The 14,427-nt window shown below is 40.5% G+C and overlaps 1 protein-coding gene across 1 annotated transcript in view; it reads right to left on the reverse strand.

Moving 5' to 3' along the window:
* Positions 1–13,692, reverse strand: part of Ammecr1 (AMMECR nuclear protein 1) — a 107,160-nt gene extending 93,468 nt beyond the window's left edge. The window contains exon 1 of the mRNA XM_034485499.2: positions 13,126–13,692. Coding sequence (XP_034341390.1) covers positions 13,126–13,613 — 488 coding nt within the window. The 5' untranslated portion in view covers positions 13,614–13,692. The remainder of the gene's footprint in view (positions 1–13,125) is intronic.
* Between the last annotated feature and the right edge of the window lie 735 nt (positions 13,693–14,427).

The raw sequence follows: 14,427 nt of genomic DNA on the forward strand, positions 1-14,427 counted from the left end.
ATATTACCTCCCACTCCCCTGGGCTGGGAATGTAGTTTAGTATACAGAGTGTTTGTCTATAATGCACCAAGCCCTGGATTTGATCTCCAGTGCCACATGAAACTGCTCATGGTAACATATGCCTGAAACCCAACAATTGGGAGGTAGAGGCAGAAAAATCAGCAATTCAAGGTATCCTCCACTCTAGCTAAAAGACAGTCTAGAACATGAGTCTATCTCAAAATAAAAGCTCAAAGTAAAGAAAGCTCTCATTTAACAGTGGTCAATTTGTATCTTAAATTTATATCTAATCATAACTAAAGATAAACCATCAGATAATAGATGGAAAAGTTTGATTTTTTTTTCTTTCAAAGAGTAAGCAGTATTCAATATGAAATAATGTTCTATTCTATGGTAATTTAGGAAATGATTCTAAATTTGTTCCAAAATAGTAGTATAGAGCCTTAATAAAATTTGCTTATATGGTTTGTCTCAAAATTGAAATATCTTAAACAGGGTATGTTAAAAACTACAATGAGAACATTCATTAAACTAATAGATGTTTAAACCAATTATAAAAATATTTTCAATAATTAGTATACAATCCTCCTATAATTGATATAATTCTCAGCACCTTCATTTTATTAAATAAATTTTGAATATCTAAGCAAAATTTTATTAACTGTGGGAGAAAAAATGGTTTGAACTATTTAGTTCTACAATAACTGAGGTGTTTTTTTTTTAATAGCATAATGTTTACAGCAAGTCAGTTGTTTTCAACTTTACATTTAAGATATGGGTGTCTAAAAGAAAAAGATTCAAGACACAATCAGAGTATGATGTAACCATGTTTTAAGTAACTTATGCTGAGTAAGTATTGATGAATGAAAACACTTTGTCACTCTGTCTATGCAGCAGACTCCTGCTTGTGTTGTTTCTGTCTCTTGTCCAGGCTTCATGACATTCACAGCATTAAAAGAACTGCTGAAGCATAATTAACTGAACAAAAAGGAAGCTTCAGCAAGAAAAAGGGAATACACAGGACCACTACTAGCTTTAAGTTGTCAACTGATAGACCATCATTTCCCAGTGCCTGAATTTCAACTATTAGCTAACAGGTCCCCTTTCTTGCTAGGTTCTCTGTAACTTCAATCTACCTTTGATTGGTATCCAATGACCACTGTTATAATGTTCATTCTCACCTGTTTCTCTGTTTCCTCACTTGGACTGGTTTTTCTGTCTATGAAATTCTACCCAGATTGGATTCCACTTTGACTATAAAGCCCTTCTATATAATCCCAGCCCACATCGACCAGTCCAAATTCCTATGGAACTGATTGTTTCTTAACATCTATTCAGCCACTAAAGAATATGCAACTTCATTATGTATTTTATGAACCTCAGCTCCTCAATATGACTACGAGTTTTTTAAGGACAAGAATGCCTTTTTATAGACCTCTCACATCCACTAGAAAACCGCACTAGCACAGTTTTCTGCCCACAACAACCATACTGTTGAGCTGAATGTAGTATTACAACTAAGTGTAACATAAAGAACATACTACCCTAAAATAGCACTGGCCAATACATCTTAGGGTTTGAAGAATATTATTTTTCAGATGTCTATTTAAAAATGATATTCATGATGGAAATTCTATTTTCTAATTTAGAACTAAAAAACTATCATTAAATGGAAGTGGGAAATGCTATCAAATTCAAACTGATGCTTTATAATTCAATGATAATATTTTTTAAATCTCTGCATATCCCCACTAATGGTAAAGAACCTCATGTTGGCTGGGTAGCAACAACAGGGAAAAAATTCAAACTTTCAAGATCCATGGCTTGACCACAGCTATCATTTCATAGTTGCTGCTTCTACCTTTAAGTGACATTTTTTCATTACAAACAAGTGTGTACAGTATAAAAAGCAATCTCATGAAGTGCCTTAACTTAAAGTGGTTTACAACACACATATGGACTTAAAGGCCCTACTTATAATTCCCATTATGCAATTTATCTTCCAATTTTCCATCTCTCTAGAAAGCACATTTTCCCAGACAGATTTCTCAGAAACTGTCAAAGTAATTTTCTCCTTTAATGCCTTAGTCCTTGTACCTTTGAAAGTGGGTGAACAAAGGCAAAGCTTCTACCTGTCAAAGACATTTCTGTGAATTATTATTAGCAGATTCATCATAAAGCCCTAAAGGACAGAGAGGAGAAAAATAATCTAAGAAGAGATCTAGAAAGTTGACTTCTCCTCAAATACAAGCACTTAGAATCAAGCATAGCAATAAATGATAACTATGAAGCTAATTTGGAAATTCTAACAGTTTAAAATATTTCCAATATCAATTTATGGTTATGATTATTTGTAACCTGGTTTAGTCATAATTATCAACAAGTTTAGAAAACTATACTAAGCCCTAAATTGAGCTATAGTGTAAACAGCCCTGCAGCCTCTGCTATATGTTGGTTAAGTTTAATTTTTAAAGTATTCCTGAAATTCCTATGAAAAAGATGAGCTGCTTTAGGTGGAGCCACTATCATGTATTATTAGAAAATTAGTACTCTTTAATATTCATTAAGAGGGAAGATCAATTTTGTTATGATTTTACTACAATAAAAAATTAAAGTAGCCAGACATGGCAGTTCATGTCTATCATTTTATCTTGAAAGATGAAATTGGAAGACCACCATCAATTTGAAGCCTACCCTGGCCTACAGAGTGAGCTCCAGATCAGCTTGGGCTAGGGTAAGACTCTGGGTACAAAAGAAAACAAAACCTAGGCTGGATGGACACCTCAGCAAGTAAAGCACTTGTTGGCACAAGTACAGGGACTGGTGTTTGGACACCTTCCCCCAAAGCATGTAGATGTCTGCGGTGGCCCACCTGTAATTTCCAGCTCTTTGGAAAGCAGAAGTAGAAGATCCTTGGAGCAAGCTGGCCAGTTAAACTAGCCGTAACTAGGGAACTACAGGTTCAACAGAGAGCTTTGGACTCAATGAATAATAAGGTGGAGAACAACCAAAAGTCTCCTAACAGCTCTGGGACACTTACACATGTATACATACACACACACACACACACACACACACACACACGGGGGGGGGAGAGAAAGAAAGAGAGAGACAACAGAGACAGAGGCAGACAGACGGTGCATACACATAAGTTTAAAATGAATAATTTTTAAAAACCAGAAAATAGATAACTCCTTGCCACCATAGGCAGAGTATCAGTCTTAAATATGTAAAATAAACTAAAATCAGAAGCATATACATGGCTGAAACTGTGGAGACGTTACGTGCAAATTAGGTTGTTAAGGGTCACGGGAGACAAATATGTGTAAGATAGAAGGATGACTCTTCATACAGCTATATTATGCGACTGTGAAATCAGAAATTACAGTGCAGGGTAAGGATGCCCTGCATTCAATCCCAAGTACTATGAAAAGGAGGGATAGAAAAAATTACAGTTGTGTCTGCCCTTTAATATTACATGTCCCATAATCTGTTAACAAGTGGGAGAAAACTAAATAAAAGAAACATCACACACACACACACACACACACACACATACACACAAAGAAACAGCACACATTTAGATATGGCTATTACAATATATATAGGCAGAAAAATAAGATATAGCTGAATACCCAAGAATCTATAACTATATTCACAGCTGCATAAGAAAAATAAGGGTAATGATCAGAGGCATTTATAACTATGGTATAGGTATAGTTATTTGTCTTACAGCTTTTAAATATTTGCAAAGGCCTCCTTCTGATGAAACCATGTGTTAATTGTTTTCACTATGATCTGCTGAAATTACTCAGAGGACCTATAGTTGGCACTCTTATATCTGTTTCTGATTAAAATTATTTTTTTAACAGAAGTGCCATGGCCCCTGTTTCTGAAGGAGAAATATCTCAGTGCATATACTATAAACCATGCTTCTTGTAGCTCTCCTCTCTGGACTATGTGCTCAGACTCAGAGTTAAGTCAAAAGATTTTGGCTCTAAATCCAGATCATGTCACTCCCAAGTCATTTGCACCCTCCTTGATTCCAGCGAACTCTCTGTTCCTGCCTCCAGCTCTATGTGACTCTTTCTACAGATAAGAAAAAAAGCAGGCAAGCTGGGGGAGTTTGTGGCATAAAACACACCACAAAGCACATATCTCCTTGTTAATGTCAGAGAAGGAGAGGAATCTCACTCCCATTTGTTCTTGAGAGGGTTCTTTAAACTGAGAAGTACAGGACTGCAGAAGTAGATGGCTTCTTGAACTGAACAAAAAGGTTAACTACTGACTGCTTCAGCACCTACTGCTAACTTCAACCAACACTGTTAATTTTTTTTTTTGTAATGTGGGAATTCATGACAGTAACAAAGATAAAGGTCAAATGGACATCACAAGATCCATCTTTAGTGAACAAGTCTACACCACTGTCTACTTAGCAACATGAAAAGGATGCAAGAACACCCATCACATATAAATACTTACCTCTTAACTGTTCAAATTCAGCACACACTGGTATTGCCTTACTATATGGAGATATGTACTGAGGTCCAACCTTTACCATCTATGAAACTTAATTTGTACCCAAACCATCTACAGTTAATTAACTGTGTAGTTATTAGGCTACTACAAGCAAAAAAAATGATGTTATGGAGAAGAAACGCTAATGTGACAATCACATGAACATATGAGGCAGACACAGTCCTGTGGAAACCTTAAGCCAACACTACCAAAGGTTTTTTTTTTTCCCTCAGCTTCCATTCTATAAGAATGACACAGAGATCCACTAACACCTGAAGAAAAACATAGAATCTGTTGTTACCTAACCTCGCAGTATCCAAACCCCAATGGAGGGCAATAGGGTTCTAGAATTGTGCAGCATATTCCTGCAGACCTCATTAAAATATATGGAATGGCAAAGCAAACTAGAGAGGTTGCAGTCAGTCTCGCTAGTTTCCATTACTAGGGAGGATGTCAGCACCTTCTGGCAGGATATTGCCTAACACAGTCAACTTTGCTTTCCCAACATTGCATGTGGCTTTGGGTCACAGTGTAGATTATCTGGAAAATGAAATGGACAGGGGAAAGGTAAGAATCACCAAGACTATCATAGACCTTATTCTTCAACTAATTAGTAGGCCTGGACTCTAGCAAAACATTTGCAATGTCCCATAGCAAAGATAATAAAAGCAATATGGCCAATCCTGTCAACTGATAACATACTTCTTCCACTCTTGAGCAAAGCTACAAAATATTGTCCTCCATTCAATCTACTTTACCTTCTAAGCTTGAGGATACACAACCTAGCATCTAGTTGCCAACACTAGTCCTTCAATTATTTCCTTTAATTGAGGTTCTGAAACTATTAAGTTCCCTTGGTAATCCTCCATGAGACAAGTTTGCTAAAGGCTATATTATGATGCAGCACTAAGGAAATTTAAGAATCACTGACTGCTTCACAAATTGGCAAGCTTGAAGACTGAATGTAAAAACATACATTAGGGAAATGCAACTTTCTGCCGGTTATTTTTTTACTAGCAGTACAACGCTGAAAACTCTCATTGATCTCTGCCCATCTGAGCAGTTCAAAGTCACTGCGGCTGAAGAAGCAGAAGTGATCCCAAGAGACTAACTGAAACATCACAAAAGCTCTGTGGCTGCTCTGTGGTAATGATAATTCAAAAAGAAATGGCTCAGGGGTAAAGGTGCTTGTCATAAAAGCCTGGTGACCGGAGTTCAATCCCCAGAGCCCTTGTAAAGGTAGAAGGAGAAGACAGCCAACTCCACAAGAAGAAACGCTATCTAGTAATTGCTAACATATGGAACTATACATACCGAGAAACAGGATTTCACCTGTTGGACCATTTGTTTCTTCCTGTTTTCTCTGGTGCATTCTGCCATGGGCTTCGGTCTTATTAGCTCTGACTCATGTTCAATCAAGTCCTCTCTTCCTTTAATTTCCCCATCCCAGCAACTGGAATGTTGAAGAGTGCACTGTTTGTTCCTTAGTTTTGTTCTGTTCACCTATATGCAGTCACCTGACTTAAGATCCCCTTGTTATCTTTACACTTGATCCAAATTCTATAAACCAATGTCTTCTTTCTCCTAAGGAAGATGCACTCAAGAGCAAATTACAAAGCCATTCCAATACAGTGGCTTAACAATCTTTTCTGTGCACCAGAATAGCTAGGCAACGATGGAAGCCAAAAAGCAGGTGAGCTGCAATCTTCCCACTCCTACACAAAACCTGGCCCTACAGGAGGAATGCCTGAAAACGCTGCTACCTTCTTCCAGTCTTCATTTTGCAACATTCCCACAATCACAATCTCCACTCAGTGTCAACTTTCCCACTTTCCAACACCACTCTCCTACTACCACGTCATCTTAACTCTAGCTGCTCTCTCCTATCTGAAGACTCATCTTCCAATTCCTCTTACACTGCAGAAGCCTCTCTTCCGTTCCTGATCTCTAATTCAAGAAATGATCATCTAATTCAAAACCTCTCATCCAGCCTCCCCTGGGAACTTCCAGCACAAAGTAAAATTTCTTTGAAGTTTTTATGAATTAAAGAGACCACAGCAAAGCAGAATGGTGTGAAGAATGCAGAGAGTGCAAGCTGGTGACTGAAGACAGCTGCTGGGAATCCCCGTGCACTGTGGGAAGGGTGTGGCAGTAACAGCAACCGGTTTGAGAACACCCTGGAGTTCAGTCTTTGTTGGCCATGACAACTCCTCACCAGCAATCCCTGTGCTTTTTCCATTTAAAAACCTGACTTTAGCCAATTCCTCCCCACATATCTTTTATACCATACCTTTTTATTTTACCTGAATCTTATTAACCGAGCAGGCATGCGTTGTGCTGAAATAATTTTAAGCAACTTTCTTATTTCTATCATTGCTTGAATAAGATAGGAAACTTTAAAGGGATAGGACCATTTTCTCCATATGCTTAAAACCACACCCACACACCCATACCCACACACACATACCCACACACACACACACAGAGAGAGAGAGAGAGAGAGAGAGAGAGAGAGAGAGAGACAGAGACAGAGACAGAGACAGACAGAGACAGAGAGACAAAAATTCTGGTGACACATAATTTCCAGTCAGCTATTCAACACTAACATATTTTTAAGGTTGAGCAAGTTTTAAAGTGTGATATATTAAGAAATGTAGAAATACACCCACACTTGATACAAAAAAAATGCCACTTATAGTTGGACCAAACATAATTTTTCTCCACCCAACTAACAATATACTATTACACTATACATCTTGCTTTGGATTTTTTCTTTATACTACATAAGCTTGTGGTTTGTTTTTTGCTCAACAATAACTACAGAAGCTCAACTCTAAATAAGTTTACTGTTGGGAATCTAGTCTTCCCACCTACACAACCACTGCCTTCCCACAGTCTTCAGTGTCTTGTGAGCAACCGCCCAATTACTGAATGTGGAAGGACAGCTTACACATTGAAGGTCCATTCTTGGCAGCTACTGGTTTTTACTGCTAGTCCTCACTTAGCTTAATTGATTCAGAACAGTATAAAAAGAGACATTATTACACAAGTTTGAAAAAGAGACTACTTACAAAATGTAAATGTAAAAGCTCTGGGCATTGTGCTGCTCTAAAACAGGCAAGCATGTGTGACATGGAAGGCACAGAATAATGCCTATTGAAACCCAGGAAACCTGGGAACTCTGACTAATCTCATTACACAAGTTTAGTGTTCCATACATATACATTCCCAAAAAGTGAATTTATCCATAGAAAGGGGAAACACAACTGACTTAAAAATATAACCCATTGTAGCAAAAAGGGTTTGTGTCTACGACACAGCTTCAGTTTCAGAAAGTGTAGTTTTTAAAAGAGAAAAACATACTTAGAAAAGCAGCTCATACATGTGTTAACAAAGAAACTTTTACGTTTTCGTTTATGATCTTTCTTCCCATAGAACTGAAAGAACCCAGCAGAGGCTCCTCCTAGCCTGCTACATTAACTGCAATCTGAACTTCAAGCAATTAATAAGCAAGGAAAAATTATGAAGTAGATTATCACCCCTTTCAGTCATATGGGGAAGACTGAAAATAAACAGCTCTACTTTTTACACTAAATATACTCAATTGTATATACACCTGGATGTACAGATTAAAAATAATTTTGTAATTTATGTTTCTACATTTCTGTGTCAGTCACTGATGGTTTTGTGGCGCAAGTTATAACTGAGAACATGCCTGTGTTCTCTATCAGTAAGAAGAGACATTAAGTTCTCCAATGTAAGTCAACATTGGTGCCAAGAACCATATTATACCTTCAAAAGTCTCAGCAAGTGTCAGAAAAAATGTTTTTCTTTTATAAGAAAAACTATATGATATGGTCAGAGTAAGGAAGTTAGTTAGTACCACTATGCTAGGATGGATAAGAAAATCTGTCATGGTCCAGTTGTATCATCTGCAGTAGAGACACACTTTCTACTTATTTTACAGTTGGCTCCCTAAATAACAGGATATGATGAGATTTTTCAAAGCTAGCCACTCTTCATCCAAAATAGACAATAGACATCTAACAGTGTGTGTTTACAATGCCAATTTACTATTATTTTAACCTGAATTGCATTAGCAAACCATCATTTTGATCTTGATCTTCAATAAACAGGATTGTTACTACTCTGGTGGAGCAAACTGCCTACATCTCTAAGACAACCTACCACCTCCCAAGCATGTTGAAAACAGTAATTTTATTCTTGTGGTAAGACAAGAGTTAATACTCAATCCTCTGACTTGAGCTTTGCAAGATCTGCATGTCCAAGAGTGAAGTTTTTTTAAAAAAGGTTTTGTTCCTTGCAACAGAAAAGTCACATTTACTGATATTTAAAAGCAAAACATCCATGTGCAATTGTCTACAAAAAAATCTAGTGTTATATTAATTTCCCAGATGGTACAATAATTAAAATGGTTCATGAGATATAACACATACCACACCATTAAAAGTCTAAGACTATATAATCTCAGTGCTTTAACTGGGACCCTTTTCATATATATATATTTTTTTTTTACTAATGAGGGAAAATTCTTTAAATAAGTTCCAGCAAACAGAAGTATAAATAAGGGCTTTGAAAAATCTCATCACATCCTGTTATTTAGGGAGCCAACTATAAAAGTACTTTTTATGGAAACAAGAGGTATCTTTACTTAATAGTAACTCACATTAAGATATTCTATTTATGCTGGTTTTAACTCTTGAAATACACCCTTCACATGGTTACGTTCCTTGAAAATCTTAAAATCACATAGCAAGTTTCCTAGGTGACCCCAACCTTACACCATCCCCAGAGTGTAATTCCTTCTTTTGGTAGCACCCAATTCCCCTAGTGGTATTTGAGAATGATAAAGGACAGGAAAAGAGAAAGAGGCCCATGCCAGTCCAAACTGCCACTGACAGTCACTCAAGCACCCATTCAAGCCCTCATTTCTCCCTAACCCACAGTTACTCAGTGTGTGACCCTGGGAACTGTAGCATCAGCATCACCAGGGAGCTTGTTAGAAATGCAAATGTACAGCTTCACCCAGAACAACTGGATCAAACTCTGGGAAAGTGCCCAGCAACTTGCAATTTTAACAAGCACAACAGAAAACTACAACGTACGCTAAAGTCAGAGAACAAGTCCACCATGAACTTTAATGTGCATGAGAATCACCTAGGGAGCTTGTTAAAATGCAGATTCTAATTCAGAGGGTTGAGGTGGGGCTTGGGGGCCTACATTTCTAATAAGTTCCCAAGTGATGTCTTTTATGGACCACATTGTAAGCCTTTCCCAAACTGATTTTCTGCCAAAATTACCCAAAATGCTCATAAAATATGGAGTCTGTGGCACTACTACGATCAAATTAATCTAAATCTCAAAACAAAAACATAGAAAATAGCCAGCAGTTCTCCATGCCAACTACACACTAAAATTACCTTGGGAGTTTTAAATAATTCTGATTCCCAGGTCCCATCCATGATGGACTAAATCTTTGGAGAGAGTACAGGTTTCCACATTTTCAATAATTTCCCAGTGATTTCAATGTGTAGCCATGGTTGAGAAGGAATGTTCTGGAATCTAACTGGCTTCACACCTGCCACAGGGGAACCTGTAGAGTAGCCAACAGGTTCTTCTAAAGTGGCTTATGTGAGCTTCCTCACATGTTAGTGCTTTGACTATTGAATACGAAAATGTACCTAAAATTATGGTTTCCTTGTATCTTGAACCTTATTTCTGGAGAAAAAAAATGTGCTCTCTGCAATGTTTGGGTACTCAAAAGACAGGGGCAACCATGGAGTATTTGTATCTACGTGACCTTTCACAGATGACCTCTCCCCAACCCTGAAACACATAAATAATTCACATTTCTAATGACCTTTTAGAGTGGCAGAGTAACGGATGTAGCGGTGACTTCTAAATCTATAAAAGTCAGAGACCACCAGTTACAAGCATTCTGACAGAAAGGTCCTAGGAGGAGATGACAACACTACTCTATGCTTTTACATATGACAATCTGATACTGTCAAAAGCATGTCTTCTGCTAGACAGGAAAAAAAAAAAGACTTTAAACATACTGCCCACGACATAATACCCATAAGTCAGTAGAGTGAAAAAAATTTAAGCCTATACAATGCCACAATAATATGCACAAAATATCAAATTTGTAAAATAGAAAAATGTGTGGTGCTTTCCAAGGCACTGTGAAATATTCAGTTATTTCACTCCCACAATCAAGAAGATGTTCTTGAATCTGACATCGTACACTTTAAAAATCCGTTTAAATGGAAAGCAGAGGCAGTCCTTCATTCTCTGGTTGCTGAGGTTCAGTGCCTTCTATAAACTAGCTGGTCTATAGAAATGGGGCACGCTGAAAGCCTCCTAACCCTTTATAGCTACAATTTTTCCACCACCATCTCAATGTATTCCCAGTGGTCAGATGGGTGTCTTACTTCTCTGCTTAAGAACTTGAGAGGCAGAAATTCAGCAATGCAGGTATTAAAAGGGAAAAAAACCTAAGTACATGTGGACAGTGGCCACTGCTAAAAAAAAAAAAAAAAAAGTGTTTAGAACGTTTCCCTTATAAACTGGTCAAGCTCATTTTCCTCTTAACTGCTGTGATAGTTATTCAGTTAACCCAAACTCACTTTAAAAAGTGAGAAAATAGCACCTTCTGAAAGTGTGTTCTCATATGCTTTGGAGCAATGGGGCGTGAATGCTAAAAAGTCTCTGCCAAACTCATGTAACAGCTGAACAACTGAACGGGAGTAAATTTTTACAACCCAATGACTTTCCAGAGCCAGCCTAAGAATCATCCCAGGTCTAGCTTTTACTACATCACAGCCACCCAAGAGAAAGCCAAAAAAAAAGTCACTTAAGTGACTTGACCTAGAGAGTATCTCATAGATTTCCTTTAAATATGGCCATCTTTTAAAAATGAATTTTACCTCTTAATGAAAAGTAAATAGGCCAATTAAAAGTGGAGACTTAGGATTTAAGCTCCTAGAATTAACATTAGGATCTTTCCAAAAGCACTTAATTTACTCAACAGTGTACACCTGGACACCTTTTCATCCATTTCTCATGAGCTGATGCCCAAAGATGAACCTAAAGAAATGTCCGGAGCACAGCAGAGTCCTACAAAATTAAAGACTTTAAAGAATGAAAGCAAAGAAAACAAACAATACAAACACACAATTTCCAGGACACTTTATTGTAATTTCCACTTTACATATTAATTTAATATTTTAGTAGCGTCAGACTGTTCATAATTATCCAGCAGTAGTAGTTCGTTCTTCTAATCTCACAAAATGAGAAAGCAGCAAGTTAAAAAGAACATCAATTCATGTCTTTACGCTGTGGGAAACAAGGAGCTCTGAGGCAGAAGGGATGGGGTTGATGCTTTTCAGTATGAGTGTACTTAATTTTTTCCTGTATTTTTGTTGTGGATGCCAGTAGTCATAATAAAAAACAATCGTCCCTTCCCATTCTGCCTTCCTTTGGACTTTACATTCTGTCAAGCATTTAACTCAGAAAGTCAGTTTACACTCAGTTTACACATTTTAAAAGAAAAAACCATATGCCCCATCTCCCACACATCCAAATGGACAGAGATTAGAAGTTACCTGGCTTTTAGCTTATAACAGTGCTATTTTAAACAATTTCAACCATATACTTGAAGGATAAAATAATGTAAAGTTACAAAAGCCAACGGAAATCGTAAAAGTGCCCACACATGTACTGGGTTATTTAGTCCTCAAATCATTGAGTTTTAACATAGGTTGCTTAAATGTGAAATCTACACAAAAGCGAACGCACGCTTGGTATACAAATTGACAGTGCCTCTTTGGGGACAACATTCTTTGAATGTGCTATACCAAGACACTGGAATGAAGGAAGAGGAAAAAAAGAAAAGGTTTCACTCTCAACTGTGAGGTGGTGCGCTAGCTTCACTAGAAATGCATTTTAATGGGTACGTTCAGATAAAAATAGGTAGTAAGGTAAAAAGGTGTTTTAAGAAACCTCTCCCCTCCCCGAGGAACAGGGAAACCCGGAGGAAAAGATGGGCAGCCTCCCTGGAGATCGAGAGCTAAGTTCCATCACTAGCAGACTAGAAGTTAGATCACTGCTATTTTTCACCCTGCGATGGGATAGTAGCTCTCTCTCCATGTGCAAGGTACGCGGGGCGGGAACACTGGCGGGGCTTTCACGTGGGGTAATGGCGAGCAAAGTGAGGAGAGGTCGGTACGGCCAGCGATCCGGATCTCCACACACGCTGGTCGGGTGGAGGGTGAGGGGTAGAAAGGCTCGAAGGGAAGGGTCAAAACTCCTGGAAGTTAGCGCAAAGAGGAAGCGGGAGAAGTCTAGAAGCCAGGGGGGGCCATGTCTGGCAAGCAGCCCCCCGCTCCGAGTGTGGGGCGCTCCCCTCGTGGAGCACAGGAGCGCCGAGTGCCCCACAGGTCGGGCGGCTCTGGGGACCCTAAGCGGCAAGAGGGGGACCGAGGGGACACCCGCGAACAGGAGGCGGAGGACTTCCACTTTGCCTCAACTCTGAGCCCCATCCCGAGCCCGGGGGAAGAGGGCGACGGGGAGCGCGGTACTCACTAGGGCTCGTTGGTGAAGCGGGGGGTCCGGGGCTGCTGGTATCCGTACAGGTGACAGTAGAGCACATCGAAGCAAAAGCAGCACATCTCCGCTGACACCACCATCTTCCGGGAGCCGGGGGATGAAGACGAGGAGGATGGCGAGGAGGCGGTGGCGGCGGCCGGAGTAGAAAGTAGGGTTCCCACTCCGCAGCTCAGAGGTGGAGACAGCGAGATGCCCCCGCTGCCGCTGCCGCTGCCGCCGCCGCCGCCGCAGCCCTGAGGGGGAGAGAGGGGACAGCCGCCGCCGCCGCCGCCGCCGCCGCCGCCGCTCAGCCCGCCCAGTCCGTTGAGCCGCGTCCCGGCGCCTCCTAGTCCCAGCTCTCCGGCTCGGCACTGGCTCTCCCCGCTGCAGTGGGAGGAGGAGGAGGCGCCACCACCGCCACCCGAGCCGGAGGGGGGCGAACTGGACAGTTTCTGCTTCTTCACCCCACAGCAACCCGCCGCCATCTTGGAACAGTCTCCCCCACGCAGCGCTTCCGACCCATAAGTGAGGCGAGCTGGCGGCGGGGGCGAGCACGCTGCGGCCCCGGCCGCCGGGGGCGCGCCGGGGGCTCGCGGTCTGCGCGCTCACGCGCTTGAGCGGCCCGGCTGCCCAGCCCCGCCACTGCTCGCTCAGGCGTGCTCGCGCCCCCGCCTGCGGCGCGCGCCAGGAGCTTTCGTGGCTTGGCGCCTAAGGTGGGTCCCGCCCGCCTCGCGCCTCCTGGGAGCCGGGCTCCTGGCCGAGGATGGAAGGCGGAAAAGCGAAGGGAAAGGGAAAAAAAAAAAAAGAGCAAGACTTAGAGGAGTGGGAGGAAAGAGAGGAGGTGGGCGAGCTCCGAGAGGAAGTAGGGGAAAGAAAGTAGTGAAAGGGAGAAAGAAAGAAGAAAGTCTGAAATAAGCATCCAAGTTTCAGAGCGCACCTTGGTGATACCCCATTGCATGCAGTGTTAGTGACACTCGAGCCCAGTTAGGTGGAACCTGAGCCACCCGGCCTCAAATACACTGGTTCTGAACTGTTAAGAGTGTGAGCGGGCAGGTGCTCCTTGGAGCCCCACACCTGAGACAGCCACTGTTAAAAGCCATCCGGGAAATGGTCACACGACAGTGTCTTTAATACTAACCTAACCAGACAATGCAGTTGTTCTGAGATTTTGCTAGAAATGCAAAACTTTAATCTTTCCTAACTGACAAATATTAAAGTCCAATTTAATGTGTATATCTTGTGCTTTTTCCCTCCATCTTCTTGTAGTCCCGGGAGAAAATTTTAAAAGCAAAAATATGT

The sequence above is a fragment of the Arvicanthis niloticus genome, chromosome X (genome assembly GCF_011762505.2).
Source record: "Arvicanthis niloticus isolate mArvNil1 chromosome X, mArvNil1.pat.X, whole genome shotgun sequence".
NCBI lineage: Eukaryota > Metazoa > Chordata > Mammalia > Rodentia > Muridae > Arvicanthis > Arvicanthis niloticus.